Genomic DNA, 12,818 nt, shown 5'->3' with positions numbered 1-12,818 from the left:
CTTACTAATCAGCCAAATACTTTATATATCAATATATTATCTCTAATCTTTACAAAACCCTGTGGTACAGGTACTATTATCTTTATTTTATAAATAAGGAAACAAAGACTCGAAGAGGTAAACTCACTTATTTTAGGCCTAACAGTCTGTAGAGAGCATAGCCAAGATTTGAATCCAGGTCTACATAAGACCAAAACTTATTTTTTCCTGGTAAGGTAAGTCTTGAATTAAGGTGATCCATGGTCTACTTTACAATCTCTGGAATACTTTACAGAGAAGAGAAGAATAGAAAGCAAGACAGGAGTGTGGAGCCTAACTAAATAAAGCAGGAATTTGTAGTGTTGATTCAGAGAAAACCTATTTATGATCAATTCTTGCTGCACTTTGGAGGTTGGTCAGGGGTGGGGACATAAGTGAATCTGAGGAGGCAGCATGGGAGGCATCATAAAAACCAGACCTACAGGCCTGACCTGTGGTGGCGAAGTGGATAAAGCGTAGACCTGGAAATGCTGAGGTTGCTGGTTCAAAACCCTGGGCTTGCCTGGTCAAGGCACATATGGGAGTTGATGCTTCCAGCTCCTCCCCCCTTCTTTCTCTCTGTCTCTCTCTCCTCTCTCTCTGTCTCTCTCTCCCTCTCTCTCTCCTCTCTAAAAATGAATAAATAAAATAAAATTAAAAAAAATTAAAAACAAAACAAAACAAAACCAGACCTACAGCATCACTTTCAAACAGGAACACAGGAGGGGACACAGGTAAGTTGATGCTTTTATACCCTGACTACTCTCAGGTCTTTATCAGGCTTTGGGGTTACCTCTAAAAACTTACCACTAGACAAACAAAAACTGTAATGCTATAGATGACTCAAAGCAACAGAAGGTTTAGAAACCAGGCCCTAGCAGGAATCCTAGAGCAACTAGATTTAATGGAGGGATTTAGCTCACTAAAACTTTCTTAGTATAGGAGTTGTAAGATAGCTGGAGGTCCCCAGCACCTTATTTTCTAAGTTATCCAATCTTACCAGTGTGCTGAAGTACGAACAGTGAAGGCTATATAGCCAGTCAAAATTGGGTTCCAGACCTAGCTGGGTGGCTCAGTGAATAGAGTACCATCCTGACACACTGAGGGCATAGGTTCAATTCCTGGTCAGGGCACATGCAAGAAGCAATCAATGAGCTTATAGCTAAATGTCTGGAACAACTAAGTGGAAGAATGAGTTGAAGCTTCTCTCTCTCTTTCTTCCCCCTACCCCCTTAAATCTATGGAAAAATTAAAAAACAATAAAAACAAAAATAAAACTGGGTTGAAATCCTAGCTCTATTAATTAATAGGTATACTGTATAATCTTAGTCAAGTCACTAAACTTCCTTGGGCCTCAGCTTTTACCTTCATAGAACTGAATTAATTATATTTTTACCTTTCAGGCTTAGAGATCCTTGTAAAGCTCTTAGCACATTACCATTCATTAATAAAAACAAAAACTGAAATAGTGTTTACTCAGTATCAGGCATTCATTTAAGTCTCCTACAATCCTGTGATGACGGTACTATATCCTCCCTAACAGAAGAGGAAACTGAAGCATAGAGAAGTCAAGTCATTCACCAGAGGTCATAGTACTCTGTAAGGGGAAGAACTGGTATTTAAGAGTTGTGCTTCAGACTCTGTGCTCTTAACACTGTTGTATTATGCCTTTTAATAAATGGTAGCTGAGTAAAACTAAGTTCAAGGCCCATGATGTCAACACCTCTGTCCTTGGAAGCTTCTTAAAAAAGGACAAGAGCCCTGGCCAGATAGTTCAGTTGGTCAGAGCATCATCGCATAGCACAGAGACTGCCAGTTCGATCCCTGATTGGACACATACTGGAACAGCTTGATATTTCTCTCTCTCTCTCTCTCCCTTTCTCTCTCACTCAAATCAATATATAAAAATTTAAAAAAATATAAAATGAAGGGCAAGCTGTGCGACTCTAGTCTTGTGTACTGCCTGAAAATGCTAGGGTCTTGGTTAATAAGCCAGAGTTAACAGAAGGCTTAACGTGATACAAAAGAAGTAGAAACCACTTGTGCTTGGCATGATGTACATAATAGTTGAGATATAATTAGAAATACTCAAATGTACTTGGATTTCTGCACTAAACATGGAGTCAAACAAAATTAAATGCTTTCTAAGGGTTTAGATTCTAGTGGCATTCTGTGGGATTCTCTCTAACACTGGGATTCTTAACACAGGTGTTCTCGGCACCATCAGCACCAATGTTTCTCTTGCTTAAAAAAAGGATTAGCAAACTGTCAATTGTGTGTGAGCTCATTTTTTACAACCAGAGATTACACAGTTCATACCTCCTTTATGCCAAACTTTGAAGACCAGAGTTTGTTGTGGGTCCAAAAGAAGCTCTTTTGATAACCTATTAAGAAAAACAACCACCATAAATTGTGTAGAACGCTTCTGTAGAATGAAGCCTAAATTTGAAGAATATCTTGTAGTTTGCAATGAACTTTAACACTTTCATTTCATGTTCTCGGTCTTCTTCTAGAATTGATTTTTATTTTGTTAAAAGGAGATGAAAACTCAGAGAGGTGAAGTAACTTGCCAAGACTAGAAAACAGGTTCCCCTGATACTGATTTCCCCTTGAACACTCAAACTGTTCCTCAAGGCAAGGGAGGGAGTGTGGAAAAGGAGCCCCTCCACGGGTAGTGAACAATTTTACTGGAGCAAGTAAGAATACTCTTAGTACCATGGGAGTGGGAGGATGATGATAAGGAAAAAGGGGACAAGAACATTTACTGAGTGCCTTCTTGGGTTCAGGCACAGTGTCAAGTGTTCTATATACATGTAAAATGCACAAAAAGCTATGACATGAGCATTATCATTCCTGTTTTACAGAAGATAAAGCTGGGCTCAGAGAGGCAATTTGTTCAAGGTGACATAAAAGGGGCAAAGCTGGCATTTCAACCTAGTTTGCCTGACTCCAAAGCCACTCTGCACAGAAGTAAGGCACCAAAATAAAAGTGTCCAACTTTCATACCAAATAAAATGATATGGAAAGCATTCAGCACCTTTAATACATATATTTTATGAATTACACAGTTTTAAATGATAAAGATTTAGAAAGTTCCAAACCAGGTACCACTGCTCCAGGTGAGCAAGATGGAAAATGAAGGCAAATCTAAAGATTTAATTTCCTTCACCAGATACCACTGGAGAATTGAAGAGAGCAAGTCTAATGAGAGATCCTGCTGTGTTCAAGTAAAACAAATACCATGGGTGTCTTTTTAACCCTTTGACTAGTGAGTTTTTTATGCTCTCTAATCCCCAGGAGTGAGTTTTCAAAAAATGAAATTAGTACCAATTACAGTTTGATTAACTTAAAATCATGTTTGTTTGATAACCAATTTATGGAAACAAGAACAACATATATTTGCCTTTTTTAATGTTGCCTTACACATTTTTAAAATGTGTAATTGTACTCTGGATGGTCAGGAGGCACGAGGACGTGCATGAATGTTTGTACTACTCAAAGGGTTAATGCTACCTGGGGGGTCAAAATACTTACCTTTGTATTCCCACTTCTGTTGTTGTCACCTGAGGGACCCTGACTGAGCCTAGTTTTCTTTTAGCTCTGGTTTTTTTACTTGTAAAATAGAATATTATCTACCTATAAGGTTGCTAGAACAATTTTGTGATAAAGGAATGATAAACAGGACCATTATTCATTTTTCTTCGAATCTTGACTCTGCTATCTACAATTATGTAATCTCCCTGGGCCAAAGCCTCTACAACTATAACACGATCGACAGAACTCAACTGTTGGCATTTTGAGCCTTCCATAGGAGAGCTGTTATGTACCATAACGTAATTTTCCTAAATGTCATCAAATTTGGACCTCACAATAATCCTGCGATTTATCCTACCTTACAGATGAGGAAAATCGCTTCTTGACCTTTTGGCTAAGGTCAAGTGTAGAGATGAGGAATCTGAGGTTCAGAGATGTTATGCACATTGTTCACACAGTTAGTAAATGAGAGATGGGGTTGGGGGCCAAGTCTCTCTAGTTCCAAAGTTCAGCCTCCTCATACTGCACCAGAAATCTTTTCCAAGGATGTATAATTCACAGCCTTTTCTAAGATTAGTTTTCTCTGTCATCTTCATCTAGATAACATATATATAAATTCTTTCATACTTAGTTAGCTGAGGTATCTAAGGAGACTTCTGTGAACTTCTAGCTCTTCTCTTCTAACACCTCAACCAGAGTCCTCCCAGCAACCCCATCTGGGGTAGATGCTTGAGTACCCAGCTATTTTTAGCGTCCGAGGCTGATGTGCTCCAATAAAGCTATCCTTGGTGCCCGGGGCCATGCTCGAACCAATTGAGCCACTGGCTGTGCGAGAGAAAGAAGGAGAGAAGGGGTGTGGGGGGAAGAAGCAGATAATTGCTTCTCTTGTGAGCCCTGACTGGGAATCTAACCCAGGATGTCCCTGCACTGGGCTGATGCTCTATCCATTGAGCCACCGACCAGGGCCTCTATGTATTTTTCTGAAGTGGTAAGAAGTGGGGAAGCGGAGGGGTGGTGGTGGTGGTGGTGGCACAGACAGACAAGACTCCCGCATGCGCCCAACCAGGATCCACCCCACATGCCCACCAGGGGGAAATGCTTGGCCCCTCTGGGGCATTGCTCTGCTGCAATTGGAGTCATTCTAGCACGTGAGGCAGAGGCCATGGAGCCATCCTCAGTGCCTGGGCCAACTTTGCTCCAATGGAGCCTTGGCTGTGGGAGGGAAAGAGAAAGACAGAGAGAAAGGAGAGAGGGAGGGGTGGAGAAGCAGATGGGCGCTTCTCCTGTGTGCCTTGGCCCGGAATTGAACCCAGGACTTCCACACACCAAGCCAACACTCCACTGTTGAGCCAACTGGCCAGGGCCAGCCTCTATGTAATTTTTAATGTATCTTAGTCATCCTAAACACCTTGCTTTGTTCCAGGCACTGGGAATTAAAGATAATTATAGTCCTTACTGGATAATTTAAAATTCCTTTTATTTGTTGATGTTTTAGCCAGAGAGTAAGGGAGAAAGAGAAAAACAGGACCACTGAGCTGTTCCTGTATGTGTCCTGATTGGGGATCGAGACAGCAACCTCTGTGATTCAGGCTGATGCTCTCATCAATGGAGCTATCCAGCCAGGGCCTGAGTAATTTTTGAACTGTACTAAGCAGAGTTAAAACACTACAACAAGGCCCGGGCCGGTTGGCTCAGCGGTAGAGCGTCAGCCTGGCGTGCGGGGCACTGGGGTTCGACTCCCGGCCAGGGCACATAGGAGAAGCGCCCATTTGCTTCTCCACCCCCACCCCCTCCTTCCTCTCTGTCTCTCTCTTCCCCTCCCGCAGCCAAGGCTCCATTGGAGCAAAGATGGCCCGGGCGCTGGGGATGGCTCCTTGGCCTCTGCCCCAGGCGCTAGAGTGGCTCTGGTCGTGGCAGAGCGACGCCCCGGAGGGGCAGAGCATCGCCCCCTGGTGGGCAGAGCATCGCCCCCGGTGGGCCTGCCGGGTGGATCCCAGTCGGGCGCATGCGGGAGTCTGTCTGACTGTCTCTCCCCGTTTCTAGCTTCAGAAATAAAACAAAAACAAACAAACAAACAAAAAAACACTACAACAAAACATTTAAACCACTGCTAACTGTGAACTTTTTCCTTAAAAATTTTTTTTCTTTTTCTTTTTTTTTTTTTTGTATTTTTCTGAAGCTGGCAACGGGGAGAGACAGACAGACTCCCGCATGCGCCCGACCGGGATCCACCCGGCAGGCCCACCAGGGGCGATGCTCTGCCCCTCCGGGGCGTCGCTATGCTGCGACCAGAGCCACTCTAGCGCCTGGGACAGAGGCCAAGGAGCCATCCCCAGCGCCCGGGCCATCTTTGCTCCAATGGAGCCTTGGCTGTGGGAGAGGAAGAGAGAGACAGAGAGGAAGGAGGGGGTGGGGGTGGAGAAGCAAATGGGCGCTTCTCCTATGTGCCCTGGCCGGGAATCGAACCCCAGTGCCCTGCACGCCAGGCTGACGCTCTACCGCTGAGCCAACCGGCCAGGGCCTAAAAATTTTTTTCAATTACAGTTTAAATTCAATATTATTTTGTATTAGTTTCAGATATATGGCATAGTGGTTAGAAAATCATATACTTTACAAAGTGACGCCCTGATATTTCAAGTACCCACCTGACATCATACATATAGTAGTTACAATATTATTGATTATATTCCCTATGCTATAGTTTACATCTCCATGATTATTTTGTAACTACCATTTGTACTTATTAATCCCTTCAACTTTTGCTATTTGTGAGTTTGAAAGCATTAGAATTAAATAACTGCTTAATAAGAAAAGCATTTTCCAGGTCTGTTCAATATTATTGTGTCTGTTACATTCCCTGTTCTGAGTTTGTTACCTGGAGCCAAAAGCAGATTCCAGAAGGCTGATGGAACATCATAAAATACAAACCTTGATTGATGTTGAAAATTCCAGATGGGGGAATCTGTGTTTTCAACCACGGGGGTGTAGACAGGAGATGGTTCATTAGCTGTTACAAAGGATACACAACAACTGGGTACTGATACTTTCCTTTTTGTCAAGGGGCTCCCTGAAATAGAACAGAATGGAGTGACTGTCACTTAACATACCCAAAAGAATGTGTTGGAAGCCTCCCATTATACAGGTATAAGCAGGACCATTCCAGCCTTCTCCTACCTTTGGCTCTTTGCTCGAACTATTTCCTGTACCTGAAATGTTTCCAGTGTCCTTTCTGCTACTAAAACAATCCTATCAAGATTTAGCTCATAAATATTCCCAGATAAAAAATGACTTCTCCCATCTTCTTGTACTTTATGGGATGACAGAAAATAATGGATTGAGAGGCAAAAGACAACTGCAAAAAGCCCTAGACATAAGGGTCAGTTGATCAATTACTAGCTCTGCCACATATATTCTGTGTGACCTCAAGCAAGGCCTATCTAGGCTACAGCTTCCTCAAATATGGTTTATGATACTTACACCTCCTAAGATGTTAAAAATAAATAATATACATAGTAGCAGGTAACACTTCTAGTATATCACTTACTATGTGCCAGGAACAATTTTAATATATGTATATACATTAATTCTTTTAATCTTTAGAACCACCCGATGAGGCAGGTATTACTATTATTTCCATTATACAGATGAAAAAACTGGGGTACAGAGAGATTAAACATTTATTAAGTGGTCACACATTTATTATATGGTAGAATTCAAGCATTCTGGTGTAGGAATACGCTATGAAAATATGCATAGTTAGAATAACAATCAGAGACAGTGAGGTGCCCAAGGGCAAAAGCCCTGAGTGGAGGAGAGTCCAGGGGTCTCTCTGACTCTTACTGGAAACATTGTGTGCTCGAAACAGTAAACCAGCAGGATAGAAATGTTCAGCAACAGAAAATGTTTAGGCTCTCAGAAAGAGATTAGGAGTCAGCATGTTCCTTGTCCTTGACTTCATCCCCTGAGAACTTCTTCTCTCTGTTTCCTTGAGTTATTTGTACTGGTTAATAAATATCTGAGTCTTTCGATCTGTTGATGGGGACTGTTGCCTCCCCTTGGCGCATTGGAGCATTTCATCTGGTCTCTGAGTAAGTAGTTCAGGTGCCCCGTGTGAGAAACGGGAACAAAATGACAGGTTTGCACTCCAAGTAGTTCACTATAGCCGCAACAAGTGGTTTCCAGAAGAAAACGACCTCCCAAAGGAAAAGGATGTCCACTCACCCCATTTGGTAAGGGACACAGCAGCAGGGGAAAAGCCCTTGAGTGCTTGTGGTAAGGTCACTTCTAGGGATCAGGCCAGGGGATTTCCCTTTCCCTCCACCTCTCCTTCATCATGGGGAATTCCCTTTTCCTTAAGCAGCGGAGTCTCAAGTTACAGCTGTAGGGAATCCTCCAGTCTGTAGGGTGTCAGATTAGAATTTAACTATCCTTTTGCTCATGATCTGACAACAATGCCCTTGGTATCCAAAGGAGGGAAGTTTACACTTAGAAGATTGGGAAAGCACTTTTACCAGGGGACGGTTGAAGCAATCGGGACGGGATATGAAATGACCTCTTGGGGTTTGAAAGGGCTTGTAAAAACTGTTCTCATCACTATGAAAGCTAGTTATTTCTGAACAGATAAGAAAGTTTATGAAAGTTACAGAAGGTCTGTGATAGAAAAAAAAAAGAGAAGGAACTAAGAAAGTAGACAAAAGTGAGAAAAGGAAAAAAAAGGAACATTAGAAAAGTCTTAGGGGCTTGAGGAATTCACCCAAACTTACAGGTATTGCAGAAAGAGACAATAGCTTTCTTTCTTTCTTTTTTATTTTTTGTGACGGAGACATAGAGGCAAAGAGAGGGACAGACAGACAGGAAGGGAAAGAGATGAGAAGCATCAATTCTTCATTGCAGCACCTTAGTTGTTCACTGATTGCTTTCTCATATGTGCCTTGAACAGGGGGCTACAGCAGAGTGAGTGAACCCTTGCTCAAGCCAGCAACCTTGGGCTCAAGCCAGACACCTTGGGGTCATGTCTATGATCCCACGCTTAAGCCAGCGACCCCACGCTCAAGCTGGTGAGGCCATGCTCAAACCGGAGACCTTGGGATTTCGAACCTGGGTCCTTTGCATCCCAGTCTGACGCTCTATCCACTGTGCCACTGCCTACTTGGTCAGGTGAGACAATAGCTTTCTTAAGCCCCAACTACACAGACAAAAAAGGGGCAGTCAGGAGGAGAGACTCATTCCACAAGAACAACTGTATAAGGCTCTTTTTACTCTTAATTTTTTGAACATTTCCTTATCTGGACTTACTGTAGCCAAGAGGCCTTTTATACCAGCTAAGCAACGACCTAAGCTTCTCGTATCGTACTGGGAAATATTAGCTGGCCCTGAGTGGCAGAATCCAGTCAAATCACTAACTTGGGGGCGAGGGTATATTCCAATTTTGTCATCAACAGGTCCTCTTTGGATACCAGCAAGAAACATGAAGCCTTATCATGATTTGGCACCAGCCCTTAGAAAGCAACTTGGTTTCAGAGATCCATAAATTCATCTCCAGAAATGAACCCCCAAAAGAGGAGAACACCGAACTCGCTCCCAAGCACTTAGGGAACATCTGACATCAGCTGGGACACTCTGAAACATCTAACCAGGTGTGCTGAAGAAGTTTTGAAAAATACAGGCATGCCTGTGAGCACTAAAAATCTCTCTCTCTATGCTTGCCCTTCACCTTCCACTGCAACCACTGCCACCCATTAAACCTAACCATCTTACTCTCTGTTAATCTTTACTAAAACAAAAAAGGGGGATATATAGGATATGCTATGAAAATATGCATAGTTAGATGAACAATCAGAGACAGTGAGGCGCCCAAGAGTGAAAGCCCTGAGCAGACGAGAGTCCAGGGGTCTTTCTGACCTGTACTGGAAACACTGTGTGCTGGAAACGGCAAACGAGCAGGATAAGATTCAGCAACAGAAAAAGTTTAGGCTCTCAGAACAGAGATTAGAAGTTAGCATGTTCTTTGTCCTTGACTTCATCCCCTGAGAACTTCTTCTGTCTGTTTCCTTGAGTTATTTGTACTTGCTAATAAATATCTGTAGGGCTGGGACAGGGCTTCAGTCCCTCAATATGTTGACCAGGACTGTTGCCTCCCTTCGGCCCCTTGGAGCATTTCATCTGGTCTCCAATTAGTTCATTGTTGCCATGATATTCTGGCTCTAGAGCCCAAGCTCCCAGCTATCAATTATACTGCCTCAACTATAGAGTTAATGAATGTAAAACACTGAGCACTATGCTGGTATTAATTTTTTTAACATCAGGTTTCCAATGTGAGAGACTCAGTCTTTTATTCACTCTTAAAACAATGCAAAATGAAGATGTCTAATGATACCAGATAGTCTAACTGAGCTGTCCAGCAAGTAACCACTAGCCATATGTAGTTATTTAACTTTAAATTAATGGAAATTAAATAAGATTAAAAATTTAATTTCTTAGTTGCACTAACCATACTTTCAAGTGCTCAACAGCCACATATGGCTAGTGGCTATAATACTGGACAGCAAAGATACAGAACGTTTCCCTCACAGTACAAGTACTTTTTGACAGTGCTAAATTAATACAAACTCTATATAATATAGACTCTTTGTACTCCTTAAGATCCCTTTTAGCTCTAAAATGCTATGAGTGTCAGGGTTACAGGTGTAGGAAAGAGAAAAAAACAATAAGAAAATAAGTATGTCTTAAACATCATTTATGTGATCCAGAGGAACAAATTCTGTATGTAGATTCTAAGTAGTTTGTCTTCTTTCTACCTGTCCAGCTCAAGGTTTCTCCAAATCCATACCCCCACTTCACCTGTAGGTAAAGTTAATCTTTGAGGCACCACCCCACTCCTTCTCTATCTGGCTGCTCCTTTTAGTAACTGCTCTTCCAAAGACCTCAGGCTATCCTGTGGAGAGAAAGCAATCTGATAAACAAGTCCTGGTCAGGAACTGCTAACTCTCCTCTCCTCCACAAGCAGTGTAACATTTAACAAGTAGCCATTAAAAGACAGGATCTAGCACCATCTACCCTCAGAAGCCTCTTGACTCTCTAGACAGAATCACTGAACTTTATACTCTGAGTTAGATTTCTCCAACTTCAGTTTTCTTTTGATATATTTTCCTCAACCAAAAGAATTTCTATCAGAGAAGACCAATTCTTTTCCAACTTTTCCACAAAAATAACAATAATCCAGTAAATTCTAAAGTATTGGGGTTGCTGCTGCCTTTAAAGAGCAACAATAGCCCTGGCTGGTTGGCTCAGTGGTACAGCATTGGCCCAACATATGGAAGTCCTGGGTTCAATTCCTGGCCAGGGCACACAGGAGAAGCACCCATCTGCTTCTCCACCCCTCCCCCTCTCCTTTCTCTCTGTCTCTTCCCCTCCCGCAGCCAAGGTTTCACTGGAGCAGTTGGCCTGGGCACTGAGGATGGCTCCATGGCCTCCTCCTCAGGTGCTAGAATGGCTCCAGCCACAACAGAGCAACACCCCAGATGGGCAGAGCATCGCCCCCTGGTGGGCATGCCGGGTGGATCTCCATCGGGCGCATGCGGGAGTCTATCTGACTGCCTCCCCGCTTCTAACTTTGGAAAAATACAAAAAAAATTTAAAAAGAGCAACAATAACCATGACATCTATTAGCAGGCTTCTATTTAATTTAAAAATTTATGAGAATTTTATATTAACTTCCATAATACAGCCCTAGTTGTTTAAACTAAAAACAGCCCTCCCCAACTCTTGGTTAAAAATAAACACATCTGGCCCTGGCCGGTTGGCTCAGCGGTAGAGCGTCGGCCTGGCGTGCGGGGGACCGGGGTTCGATTCCCGGCCAGGGCACATAGGAGAGGCGCCCATTTGCTTCTCCACCCCCCACCCCCTCCTTCCTCTCTGTCTCTCTCTTCCCCTCCCGCAGCTAAGGCTCCATTGGAGCAATAAAGCCCGGGCGCTGGGGATGGCTCCTTGGCCTCTGCCCCAGGCGCTAGAGTGGCTCTGGTCACGGCAAAGCTACGCCCCGGAGGGGCAGAGCATCGTCCCCTGGTGGGCAGAGCACCGCCCCTGGTGGGCGTGCCGGGGGGATCCCGGTCCGGCGCATGCGGGAGTCTGTCTGACTGTCTCTCCCTGTTTCCAGCTTCAGAAAAAAAAAAAAAATAAAAAAAATAAATAAATAAACACATCATTTAATCTCGTGCATTTTAACACCTCAGAGCACACAGCTAGAACAGATGGCATTACTTTTAGACTGTCTTACAGGGGATAATTCATAAAGAAAATGAGTGATAAGGAGAGCAAAGGGAGTGGAAATGTTGTAAGGAGGCTGTGGGAAAGAACTGACAAGAAGGAAGAGGAATGGCTAGTCTTAAAAGTGAGCGCTGGGGGTGTCTGCGAGGCTGAAGGGAGCTGAGGCATGTGTAAGAGCTGCCAAAAGCAGAAACCGGAGGAAGGAAAACTTGGAGGCAGAAAAGATTTAGAATTAGGAAGTCACTAAAGATACGGAGGAGATCTAGATAGGGAACAAAATAAAACAAAAGTCACTGGCTTACAACATGACAAAACTAGCTTACAAGCATATTCTTGAAAGAGCAAGAAAGAAGATTCCAATAAAATAGTGTAAGCAAAGAATAGTTAACGTAAATCAATTAATTTAGTACCCATCATTTCAAATATAAAATGTAGAGGATGGCACTAATAGTACCTTTATCTAGTGACATATCATCTTAAAAGTTTTATTTTAGTGAATATGAATAATATTTATGTAAACTGACATGCTCAGCATCCACCACCACCCACTTTTTATTTTTATATATTTTTTAAATTTATTTTTTAAGTGAGAGGAAGGGAGATAGAGAGACAGACTCCCGCATATTTCCCAACTGGGATCCACCTGATAACCCCAGTCTGGTTGATGCTTGAATCAACTGAGCTATTTTTTAGCACCTAAGGCTGATGCTTGGAACAAATGAGCTTCCCTCAGTGCCTGGGGCCACACTTGAACCAATCAAGCCACTGGTTGCGGGAGTGGAAGAGAAAAAGAGAAGGGGGGGAGAAGAAGGGGAGAGAAGCAGATGGTTGCTTCTCTTGTGTGCCCTGACTAAGAATTGAACCTGGGATGTCCTTACATTGGGCCAATGCTCTATTCACTGAGCAAACTGGTCAGAGCCACGTCTGCCCACTTTTATTGTACTGTACTCCTTTACTATATAGACTGAAAGGGTAACAACCACGTTTTCTAGACTCTCTTG

The 12,818-nt window shown here is 43.0% G+C and overlaps 1 protein-coding gene and 1 long non-coding RNA gene across 6 annotated transcripts in view; one reads left to right on the top strand and one right to left on the bottom strand.

The window, feature by feature from the left end:
* C2CD3 (C2 domain containing 3 centriole elongation regulator) overlaps positions 1–12,818 on the bottom strand; it is a 158,026-nt gene that overhangs the window by 35,979 nt on the left and 109,229 nt on the right. For all 5 annotated transcript variants that reach the window (XM_066250210.1, XM_066250213.1, XM_066250217.1 and 2 more), the window contains 2 exons: positions 6,481–6,619; positions 2,338–2,402 (listed from right to left, as the gene is read on the bottom strand). In XM_066250210.1, coding sequence (XP_066106307.1) covers positions 2,338–2,402; positions 6,481–6,619 — 204 coding nt within the window. The remainder of the gene's footprint in view (positions 1–2,337; positions 2,403–6,480; positions 6,620–12,818) is intronic.
* The window catches only part of LOC136317571 (uncharacterized), a 30,057-nt gene continuing 24,896 nt past the window's right edge, over positions 7,658–12,818 (top strand). Inside the window, exons 1-3 of the long non-coding RNA XR_010727895.1 lie at positions 7,658–7,781; positions 8,492–8,709; positions 8,994–9,188. This is a non-coding gene — a long non-coding RNA (uncharacterized lncRNA). The remainder of the gene's footprint in view (positions 7,782–8,491; positions 8,710–8,993; positions 9,189–12,818) is intronic.

Source organism: Saccopteryx bilineata, chromosome 1 (genome assembly GCF_036850765.1).
Source record: "Saccopteryx bilineata isolate mSacBil1 chromosome 1, mSacBil1_pri_phased_curated, whole genome shotgun sequence".
Classification (NCBI taxonomy): Eukaryota; Metazoa; Chordata; class Mammalia; order Chiroptera; family Emballonuridae; genus Saccopteryx; species Saccopteryx bilineata.
The sequence above is the reverse complement of the archived record's forward strand: the minus strand, read 5'-3'. Positions and strand labels throughout refer to the sequence as shown.